Below are 12263 nucleotides of genomic sequence, written 5' to 3'. Positions count from 1 at the left end.
CCATGGGGTACAAAAAAGTCAGCCTATGCTATTCCATGTAGCCACCTCTTCTCTTCATGATTAACAGCAGACTGCAGCTCATCTTGTATCATGGAATATTATACATCACAGTCTAGTATGCTACTTTCCTAGCATGACTAAACTGGGGGTAACTAGGGGTACATTAGAGGGGATTCTCAGGACTGATCATGGACCCATGTCTAATATCACATAGGACTCCCAATTTGAGCAATTATTCCCCAGAAATAATTTCCCCACAAATCTGGGCAAAGGCCCCATTTCTAATACCACCCCACCTCCAAATTCTACAGCTTTTAGGCTTACTATGAAGGTATTTATTTGCATGTGTCAATCATTATGCTGTCTGAAGCATATAGATTGTTACATATCAAGTTTGAATTTTCTCTTGATTACAATATGTAAACATATAAATAATCTTGGAGTTATTATTTTTACATTCATTTTCTGCTACTTCTATATATTTTGAAACTATTCTAAATTCGACAGATTAATGGAGGATCAGAATCGTGATAGATGTTGATGTCGTTAGCTGGTATATTGCATCAACAGCCTGATATGCATGTAATGGATCAATATTTGAGGTTTTGGGAAATAGGACATATTATCAATACTTCATTTCATAGATGGAGGAAGGAATTATAATGCTTCCATGGATGGGTCATTGTTTATGGATGGAGGATTGTTTACACAGAAGGATCATTGTTCATGGATTAAGAAAGCAATCCAATGTTTCCACAGAAGGATCATTGTTCATGGATTAAGAAAGCAATCCCAATGTTTCCACAGAAGGATCATTGCTCATTAATCTTTAAATTCATGGTCACCAATTAATACTGGAAACCTGGTACCCATGAAAAATACTGAATTCACAGTAACTGGATAACTATCAATACAATCTATGTGTTTCAGAATGTTTAGAACTTGATTAAATCTAGTTAATCAATATTCCACACTCTAAATTTGAATGATTCAACAACTGATAAGTAGCCAATCTGTAGTTGCCATCTTGTTATGGCCCTGGAATTGGATTTAATGAAATGGGAAACAAGCTCAATTGTCATCTACCCCTCCCTATTCCCCCACCCCACAGACCTCTGTGTGGAAATCTGATCTCACTTCATCCTCACCTGGATTCTGACTATGTATAATCAAGATGTTAGCCATGCCAGCATAGTTCACTCCAGATTTTGATTTCTGTATTCCAGTCAGAAACTCTGCCAATACTCCCTGACACCTGAAATGAAAGAGCTAATTATCAAGATGCCATAGATACTGACTCATGCAATCAGGCAAAGCTAATTACTGTACAGCGTACAGCCCACATTCAATACATTAGTGAGTGGTTTTACATTAGGCAAGCCCGTTAAAGTCTTTTATTTCAAGCAAACACATGAATTAAAACTGTAGAGAATTACCTACTGTATTATGATTACCTGTAATTAACAGGTCCTTACTTATATTACAATGTACTCCTGTTCATCCAGCAAAGTCAGTTGTACTAAAAATTGCTGGATAAACATGACTGTCAGATGAAAAAATATTTTTACCTAAATACAAAGTTCATTGTTTGACACCTCTGTTTAGTATATCTATTGCTAATTGGGCTTAATTATGTGAGAGGTAATCATAACACTCCTTGATTAATTGGGAACATGTATCAGGCATTCATTATTCTTACCATCTGGCATCAAAGCAAATATATTTAAAGCATTTTGTATACAAATGAAGATATCACAGTAGACACTAAAAACTGTTGGTTAAACACAGTTCCAAGAAAATAAAACCTCATAAATTTCTTTTTACAAAAATGATTGGTAAAACATAGGTTGAATAAAGTTAATTAAACTGTACATTGTTAATTAGATACTTGATAATATGAAATAGTAAGAAATCCTCCATTAAAACTATCAGTGGCTACATTGACCATTCGCAGGCCAAGTATGCTAGTATTTGTAAAACCATCAGTGTCTACATAGACTATACGCAGGCTAAGTATGCTTGTATTTGTAAAACCATCAATGGCTGAATAGATCAAAGGCAGAATAAGTATGGTAATATTTGCTTAGCCATTAATAGCTATATAGACTATAGTCCAGCTATGTATGCTAGTATTTTTTATAGCCATCAATGCAAAAACTATAAGCCAATAAAAATAAACTTTTTCAAAAGTAAGGGATTTTAGCTGTGGACACACAACCTCATGCTCAAATTCAAGCTTGTTGGTTTTATGATTTCCAAGTCTGCTGTCATTTTTTGGTTTGAGATGCTGTGAATAAATTTCTTTTCATTTTAACTTACTTCTTTTTTTAATTTCATGATTGCTACAAGCCATAAATTTGAAGCCCAAAAGAACAATGTGTCTATCCAAACAAGAAGCTACACCTTCCCAAATCCAGTGAACATGTCATTTTTTGCAAAACCATGAAAACTACTACTAAAAAAAAGCAAATTCACAGTGCTTTAATGACCATCACCTAAGGGAATGAACTCTATCATTTTTTCAGCAGCATGAAACAACAATAAAAAAATTACATCTTTCTAATCTCTTGACTTGAATCCCCAAGAATTTGGAATAATCCATCTAGAATTTCTGGCAGAAGGACCAGCATGTTAATATCAGGTACTGCGTCCAACACTCCTATCTGTAAAATATATATTGAAATAGAATATAATTCCATGTTCTACAAATTGTAAGCTAATATGAATTCTGTACAATGTGGGAAAGTCTCATATCCTTACCAAGCATATGTTCCATGAGCTGAGAATTTAACTGAAGCATGCAAAGTCTATCACTGTGACTTACTTTTGGCACCCTGCATAGGGAATGTAATCGTGAAGCTCTTCCTGAAATTTTACTGCTGCCAATGCAAAAGTGTCTAAACAACAAAGCTATATGTACAAGCAGAAATGTAATTATTGCTGTGCTTTTTGGAAATAGGTGGGGATTATGTCATCCCACTGATCTGTATGTACGTCTGTCTGTTTGTACATCCACCTGTGAGTGATTTAATGTATCTTCTCCTACAGTGATAAATATACAGACTTAAAACTTGGGGTTATATTTGGCGGTGGTCATTACTGGAGCACAATGGTTTTAACATTTTATATGAACCCTGGTGGTGGGGCTAGCACTCTGTGGGATGGGGCTTTACAAATCACAATCAATTTCTTAAATATTGTACACGTAGATCTGAAAGTTTGCATTATCACCATCATGGTCAGGGCTATAACATATGTAACCGATTTCTGAATAACACACTCAGATTTTGACCAAGCAGAGAGGAATGTTTCTCCATGAGTCTTAACTTGCAAACTATTGATATCCCCACCCTTAAACCATATATGCTTGACAACACAAGGAGATGAGAAAAAACAAAGGCATGTACCAAATAGAGACCATGAGTCAAGCCCCTGGGGTAGGGAGCTTGGCCCTGGGTCATAGCTTTGAAATTGTTGAGATCTATATCCTATAACCATATATTAATTTGAAGGGCATGCAGAAACAAAATCAGATATGTATCCAGTACAGATTCTAGGTAAAGCCTCTTGGGGGTAGGAGACTTGCCCTGGGTCATAACTTGGAAACTGTTAAGATCAGCAGTCTATAACAAGGTATAGATTTAATGGGCATAAGGTGATAAATGCACTTATTCATCCAACACAGAACCTGAATCATGTCCCTGGGGTAGGGGACGTGCTCTTTGTCCTTAACTTGGAAACAATCAAGATCATCCATCTTATATATATATATATATATATATATATATATATATATATATATATATATATATATATATATATATATATACACACACACACACACACATATATATATTGGACATCGAGAAATAAACACACATTTGTACTCTTTCAACTGGGATCTCTGGGTTAAGGCATGCCCCTAGTGACATAGATAGCTTGGAAACATGGGACTGAGCAATGCTGTGCCATTGACCTCATTCTAGTTTTTGTATTGCTGATCACTAGTTGTCCCAAAAAGTTATATACCATATGCTTTTTTTGTTGTCCCAAAAAGTTACAAACCATATGCTTTTTTTGTTGTCCCAAAAAGTTATATACCATATCCTTTTTCTGTTGTCCCAAAAAGTTATATACCATAAGCATTTTTGTTGTTGTCCCAAAAGGCTATAAACCATATGCATTTTTTGTCCCAAAAAGTTATATACCATATGCTTTATCTGCTGTCCCAAAAAGTTATATACCATAAGCATTTTTTTGTTGTCCCAAAAAGTTATAAACCATATGCATTTTTTGTTGTCCCAAAAAGTTATATACCATATGCCTCTTTTACAGCCGTGAAATTCTGTGACCAATAAGAGTGGTTTTAAATGTTAGCAAGTCATATAATAGAGATTTCATATATAAGATTTTTATTTTGGCAATAACAACCAGTGTTACTTTCTAGCAAATATTGTCTGTTTAGCCAGAATGGATGAAAACTTGTCTTCCACATGCTGTATTTACTGCTTATGAAACTGAAGGGAAGCAGCTCTTGCACTCTGGTTACATCTTTGACTGCAAAGGTGAAAATCAGGAAATAAAAGTAAAAACATTAAATTACTGGTACAAATTCATAAGAACCAAACAAAATTTATTAAGAATACTAGATCATTCAGGTGCAGTCAAAAGTCATTCCAAGTAATTTTTACCATGGATGCTGAGGCCAAAGACTACTGAAGCATTCTCACTGAACAAGTTAAACACTTTTGGTATCATATATTTTTGTATCATACCATGATTTTGTTATCATATGTCTTTTTGTATCATACCATGATTTTGTATCATATGTCTTTTTGTATCATACCATGATTTTGTATCATATGTCTTTTGTATCATACCATGATTTTGTATCATATGTCTTTTTGTATCATCTTTTTCAAAGTTTCATGAAATTACAACAGTCTTAGCCATATTTATTTCAGCAGATGACATATTTTGAATAAAATTAATTTAATAATCTCATTCAGAGGCCTCAACATTGCTAAAATTTCCTGAATGCTTAAACAACTGGCAATGTGAAATAATGATTTTAGTTATTTATGCATATGCTTTGCAGGCCAAACTGTAAAACAACAGTGGAAAGCAAATTTTTTGTAATTTTTGTGTTTCTCCGAGAATACTTACCCGATCACATTAACATTAGGGATATAAGCCTGCTACCTCTCGAATCCAGCCCTACTTAAAAGACGAAAATTCGTCTTTTCGGTCTATCTCATATAGACCAAAGGGCAATAACTCTTGCCCTTTACCTCCCCTTGCCACCGCCAGGTGTCACAAGTTTTTTAAGCTGAGCGATATATATTATATGAGGATGCTCGCATAGCGGGGTGGTTGGGAGGGTTTTTAAGTAATCTGATCGGGTAAGTATTTTCGAAGAAACAATTTACTAAAAATTTGCTTTCTCCTTCAAATACATTCCCCAATCACATTAATGTTAGGAGAATAAGTAACAGGAGGAGGGAATGCTGAGCATCCTACCTCCACCCCGGGTACCTTCTTGGGAATGATGGCTGGATTCCCCATTTGAACGATAACCCGTTCTCCTAATTTCATCAGCAACACAGCCTAGGGTCCCGTGATATGTGACCCCTATATACGGTTAAGAAGATAGTCACTGAAATCATCTTACTTACGAAATTTCACTGGCGAATCCAGCGAAGCTGATGGGCTGTGCTGATTGTTTTAAATGGGTCTGGTGGTCATCTGGGCTGCCAACACCGGACCTACCAGATTCAAGGTTTGCCTCTGCAAAGCCAAATCTCTGAGATAAAAACTGGAGAAGGTTGACTCTGCCTGCCAGCCAACAGTTTCTATTATATCTCAGATTGAAACATTGCGTTCGAATGCCAGGCTTGCTGAGATTGCTCTAATCTCATGAGCCGTAATCTTCATGAGGCGACTCTGATCTTGTGAGACCTCAGAGTACGCTAAGCGTATAACCCACTTCAGCCATGAAGCAAGGGCTTGAGGGGTGATATCCCGTTTACCAGCTTTGACTGAAGAAAGAGGCGCTTACGTGTGTCCCGACACGCTTCTGTGCATTTTAAATAGTGCCTGAGTGCACGAACAGGATCTTGCATGGCTGCTGCTCTTGACTTATCTATGGAAGAGAATGAGCGAATGACGATTCTTTGATTGCCAATGGATGGTAACCTATTTTTGGCTACAAAGCCTGGTTGCATCAGGAGGACCACCGAACCATCTGATCTGAACTGAAGAAAGTTCGGGTCACTGGAAAGGGCACGTAATTCATTCACCCTGCATGATGAAGCTAAGGCTATCAAGAAACAGTTCTGTATGATAGTAGCTTTAACGAAGTGTGGGCTAAAGGTTCAAATTTGTCTGAATTGAGCCATGTTAAAACCCAGGACAGATTCCATTTTGGAAACAGGGTGAGGGATTTTGGTCGATTGAAATCAAAATTCAGAGTGGAGGGCCTTCTTGCTCTTGAGATTCTCTCCACAATCGAAGGTTTAAATTGTTTGTCTCGCAAGACTGCCCGGACAAGAGCCAAGCGTGAAGAAGGAGACGGTCCGGGCAGGGGTGGAACACCTGTGACCGCGGTTGTTTGAGAAGATTTGGGCTGGTTGGAATCTTCCTGGGTAGATCTATCGCTAGATCGAGTAGATCGGTGACCCAGGACTTGTTCCATCTGAGAGGGGCAATCAGAATCATCCGACAGTTCTGACCCCTTAACCTCTGGATTATTTTCGGTACCAAAACCATGGAAGCGTAGGCGAATGCCACAACCCCTCCCAACTGATTGACAGAGTGTCCACGGCCCAAGCCTCTGGGTCTGGAACTGGAGAGACGAAGGTGGGCAACTTGCGATTCCACCTTGTCGCAAACAGATCGATCATCGGACGCCCCCAAAGTGTGCAAATCCGAAGAAAGACTGACTGATGGAGTGACCATTCAGTGTGAATGACTTGACCTTTCCTGGATAGAGTGTCAGCCAAGACACTGAGTCTGCCGGGAATGTGTCTGATTTGTACGTTGATGTGGAGGTTGTCGCACCAACGTAGAAACTGCCAGATCAGAATGCACAGGTCTGGTGATTTGGTGCCCACTTGTTTGAGGAGGTAAGTCACCACCACAGAGTTGTCTGACATAATGAGGACAGTTTTTCCTGAGAGCTGATCCTTCCTGAAATGAAGAGCATTGATGACAGCCTCTCCCCTGGCTCCCACATGCCACTGATTGTAGCGAAGTCCGGCAACATGTGGGCACCCCAACCGTAGGTACTGGTGTCGGTACCTACCGTTATCTCCGCTTGGGGCATCTCCAGAGGAATCCCCATGGACAGCCAACCGGGGTTGTGCCACTGATGCAGGAATGATCGTATCTCGGGCGTGATCATTATTGTTTGATTGAGGGGACTTGAAAAGGGGCGCCATTGTGCCAGTAACATCATTTGTAAGGGACACATAAAAAGACAGCCAAGCGGGATCAAGTCCACCGCCGCATTGAATAATCCAAGGAGTTGCAAGAATTCTCTCGCTGAAATCCACGTCCTGTGAGAAACTCCATACCCAGATGGACAAAACGCTGGGATGGATGGAGATTGGACTTTTTCCAGTTCACGAGAAAGCCTAGATGATCTAAAAGTGCCAAAAGATCGTTTCTGCCTTTAAGCAGAATAGAACTTACCATATGTTTCTGGAGGATGTCGTCCAAGTACACTGCCATCCCTGTAGATGAAGTCGAGCGGAACAGGGTGACGACGCAATCCATAACCTTGGTAAAAGCCCAAGGGCTGATGTTGAGGCCAAAGGGTAGGACCTGGAACTGATAAACCGCGTCGCGGTAGGCGAATCGGAGAATTTTCTGTGACGCGGGGTGGATAGGGACGTGAAAATATGCGTCAGTCATATCTAGACTGATGGCATACTCGTCCCGCCGGATGGAAAGACAGATTGATCTCGCCATTTCCATCTTGAATTTCGGTGGTAAAATGTATTGGTTGAGGCGACTCAGGTCGATGATCGGCCTCAACTTGCCTTTTGCCTTCTGGATAAGAAACAGCCTGGAATAAAACTCCGGTGATTGCGGTTTTCTTTTTTTTCACAATCTCCACCACCTGTTTTTCTATGAGCGACCGTATCTCCTGTTGTAAAAAGGTATCCTTCTCCCGATCAGACGGTACGTCCGCGAAGAGGGGAGAGGAGGACAGGGGAGGGGGTTGGATAAATGAAATCCGAAGTCCCTCTGAAATGACCTGGAACACCCAATCATTCTGAGGAAAAGGTGGTCCAGTGGTCCTGAAATTGCAGGAGGCAGCCGCCCACAGGTAAGCTGTCCGCAGGTGGTGGAGAGGAAAGGTCAATTTTTAGAGTTAGGAGGCTTGAAGACAGAGAAACTTTGTTTCTTACCGCCTCTGTATGGTTGCCTCTTAGCTTGATTAGACTGTTGTCTCCTGGCATTGGGTTGGGATCTATACTGCACATTTGATTATAAGGATCCCTTGTCCCTGGTCCGCCAATCATCCCTCCACTGTTGCCGGGGCTGATTTTTTCTAAACGCCTGCGAGGGTTGGGCGGTGAGTTGGAGGGGCAGTTCCTGAGCTGCCTGCTTCCGAACTTCTTCAATTTTTCCTCCAAAGAGTAAAGGCGACCCAAACGGAGTCATCCGTAAAGCCAGAGTATGATGGGGCTTGAGCAACGTGGACTGCAGACATGCGTCACGTCGTATCAGGTCTAAGTTGGCAGAAGCAGTCAACACATTAGCCATGGAATGATGAGCTGCCCTGTTAATAACTATAGCGTTCCGGGCCGTCACTTCCCAAGCGTGGTTATTGTTGGATTTTTCTGCGAGTCGGAAAATGGCTAATGAAGCCAAGCCTAACATTGAAGACATAGCGACTACGTTCCGGACTAGCTTTGACGTGGCATGGAACACATTTTTGTCCACTTTGTAAAACAGTGGAGCAGACATGTGAACTGCTGCCATATTTTTGTCCAAGGCCAGAAGATCCGTACTGAAGGCTTCTGAATGAGTTTTGTACCAGCAACCCGAGAACGTCGCTGGTACTTGGCTTTCTGAAAAGAATGCCTTAGCATTCCCCGGATCACCTATTCGTCCTGACAGACGATCATTGATCTCCTTAATTTTTTCCAACTGGGGAAGGAGCCGGAAGGACGGCGTCTCTTCCTCCCCGTCAAGATCTACAGACGCCTTAACTTTGTAGTCTTGAGTGGCAGTAGGAGGTGGAGGGCATTCTGAAGTTGCCAACGCCCTATAAATTTCTTCCACTGCCGCCTTGAAACCAAACTCAGTCCGTTCCATGGTTGGATCTGTGTACGGCTGATTTGCAGGAGTTTCGTCACCCTCACTGTGTGCCGAGTTGTGTTCTGGAATAGCTTGCATTTCTGAATAGAGCATACCAGGTGGCATAGATGACGCGATTCCGTCATCCTTAACACTGTCACTAACTCACCCTTGTGGATAAGCCATGAACATATGGACGGACGGCCCTGCTGGCTGGTTTGTCTGGCTTGTGGTCGGCCTGAATGTTGGCGACGGTCCTGCTATCACTGGTACCGGCTGCTCCAATGGCCTGGCTGGACGGACAGATTTCTCACTAAAATCTCCGCCATAGTATTGGTATGTTGCCAGCAGTACAGTTTGACGGACGGATTTATCACTAAAATCCCCGTAAGTCATATTTGGTCAGACCGTTTTAGCAATAGGGTCCCCATGCTGGGACAGCTGGATGGCCGGTGACGTAGAGGTTGTATAATGAAATGGATCCGATGGATCCGGTAAAAACCCCATGCGTCCTGACTTACAGGCCCAAAGGCCATGCTCGGACATGCGGGGGGACTTATGCCCACTGGGCAGCCTAAAATTGGGGGAACATTCCCCCAAAGAGTCAGAAAAAGCTGTGGAAGCGAGCAAGAGAAATAAGGGTAATATCTGGCCTGATGTCAATAGCTGCGTCGTCGTTTCCTGGACCAAACGACACATCTGTTCCAAGGTGGACTGTTGTACCCTGTCAACATTATTTTCCTCCATCGCCGCTGATGTTACTGTGGCTGACGGTTGCAAACGACGAACTTTAGGTGGAGGGGGAACCCCAACATCCCCCATAAGGCTCGCAATGGAGGCTGTCTTTGGATGTATACTGAGGACATCAATGGTATCTTTCTTCGACTTATTCCATCTATCCCTCCCTTTTGCTGCCTTCTGGACTACATCAGCCCACGTTTGCTCTGTCCAAGTATTACACACACTGCATGGTATAGATGATGTACACTTGGTACATACAATACAAGAGTCATGGTTGTCTTCTTTTGCTTTGAACTTTTTGCATTTCATGCATTTGGTTGACATTTCTACTGAAACGACACAAGAAAAGAAAACAAAGCACAAATTAGCAATTCAGCATGTTATTAATTCGCTATTACCGCAACCATTACTAATGGAGTAAGCGAAATTAGTCAGTGTCGCGTTAACTCTTAATTGACAACACGAGCTCAGCAATAGCGTGTGTAACATGGTCTTCAGTAGATGAAATCCGTAAGGGTGACAAAGTCACTCAAAATTGTTAAAATAATGCATACAACCTGTAGAAGAATGATTATCCGACGCAATAAATCCAAATTTAACTTCGGATGGTCCAATTTAACGCTAAGATGGCTTGGATTGTTTGGAGGTATAATGTACGTGTTATCCGTACAAGCGAAGCTTAAAAACTAGTGACACCTGGCGGTGGCAAGGGGAGGTAAGGGGCAAGAGTTATTGTTCTTTGGTCTATATGAGATAGACCGAAAAGACGAATTTTCGTCTTTTAAGTAGGGCTGGATTCGAGAGGTAGCAGGCTTATATCCCTAACGTTAATGTGATTGGGGAACGTATTTGAAGGAGAAATGTTACAATATTACAAAATCAGCACTCAATATTCCAAAGGTCTCTTTGTCCAGCTTTTCAAGTTAACAACATAATACAGAATAATTTAAAAAATTAATAAAGGATATGTCTTAAAACTTTGTCGCTTTCCTCTGATCTCTCGTTAGTTGATTACATGTATATCACTATTCATTTTATGAGCTTTATTTCTGGTATAGCGCTGTACTTAAGTTAACATACCCATGACACCACAAACTGTCTGGCAAATGGATTTTTGGTGTATATTCTCTCTCGCAGCAGTGGAATAAATGCCACCAGATCAAAGCAGGAGCTCTCAGTAACAATGTCCTGGAAGTAGAATAAAATACAAAGAACAGGACCTTTTTTGTAGTAAGAAAATGGTAAGTTTAATTAAAGTCCATAAAAACAACCATTATACTCATTGTGGTAATTAGATCCTTTGCTATACATCTACTGTAGTAACTAGACCCCTTGCTATACTCAGTGTGGTTATTAGATTCCTTGCTATACTCATTGTAGTAGTTAGGTCCCTTGCTATACACTTATTGTAGTAATCTGATCCCTTGCTATACACTTATTGTAGTAATTAGATCCCATGCTATTATCACTAGAGCTCCCTTGCTATACTCATTATAGTGGTTAGGTCCCTTGCTATACACTTATGGTAGTAATTTGATCCCTTGCTATACACTTATTGTAGTAATCTGATCCCTTGCTATACACTTATTGTAGTAATTAGATCCCATGCTATACTCACTAGAGCTCCCTTGCTATACTCATTATAGTGGTTAGGTCCCTTGCTATACACTTATGGTAGTAATTTGATCCCTTGCTATACACTTATTGTAATAATTTGATCCCTTGCTATACACTTATTGTAGTAATTTGATCCCTTGCTATACACTTATTGTAGTAATTTGATCCCTTGCTATACACTTATTGTAGTAATTTGATCCCTTGCTATACACTTATTGTAGTAATTTGATCCCTTGCTATACTCATTATAGTGGTTAGGTCCCTTGCTATACACTTATTGTAGTAATTTTATCCCTTGCTAAACACTTATTGTAGTAATTAGATCCCTTGCTATACTCATTATATTAGTTACATTCCTTGCTATACTCATTGTAGTAATTAGATGCCTTGCTATACACTTAATGCCATAATTAGATCCCTTGCTATACTCTCATTGTAGTAATTAAATCTGTTGTTATACACTCATTGTGGTAAATAAATCACCAGCTATATACTCATTGTTTTAATATCTCTCCTCAAGTTAGAATAGCAAAGAACACACTATTAAAAGAGTTCTGAATGGTAATTTTTACATTCAAATTTCTAAATCTGATTTG

General features: G+C 40.3%; 1 protein-coding gene across 3 annotated transcripts in view; it reads right to left on the bottom strand.

The window, feature by feature from the left end:
- LOC149779957 (protein VAC14 homolog) overlaps positions 1-12263 on the bottom strand; it is a 79678-nt gene that overhangs the window by 52605 nt on the left and 14810 nt on the right. For all 3 annotated transcript variants that reach the window (XM_089936665.1, XM_089936668.1, XM_089936666.1), the window contains exons 5-7: positions 11131-11238; positions 2554-2663; positions 1149-1255 (exon numbers count right to left, since the gene is read on the bottom strand). In XM_089936665.1, coding sequence (XP_089792791.1) covers positions 1149-1255; positions 2554-2663; positions 11131-11238 — 325 coding nt within the window. The remainder of the gene's footprint in view (positions 1-1148; positions 1256-2553; positions 2664-11130; positions 11239-12263) is intronic.

The sequence above is a fragment of the Sinohyriopsis cumingii genome, chromosome 16, assembly GCF_028554795.1.
Source record: "Sinohyriopsis cumingii isolate HCF-2022 chromosome 16, ASM2855479v2, whole genome shotgun sequence".
In the NCBI taxonomy this organism is placed as follows: Eukaryota; Metazoa; Mollusca; class Bivalvia; order Unionida; family Unionidae; genus Sinohyriopsis; species Sinohyriopsis cumingii.
This window is presented reverse-complemented; position numbering and strand designations above follow the sequence as displayed.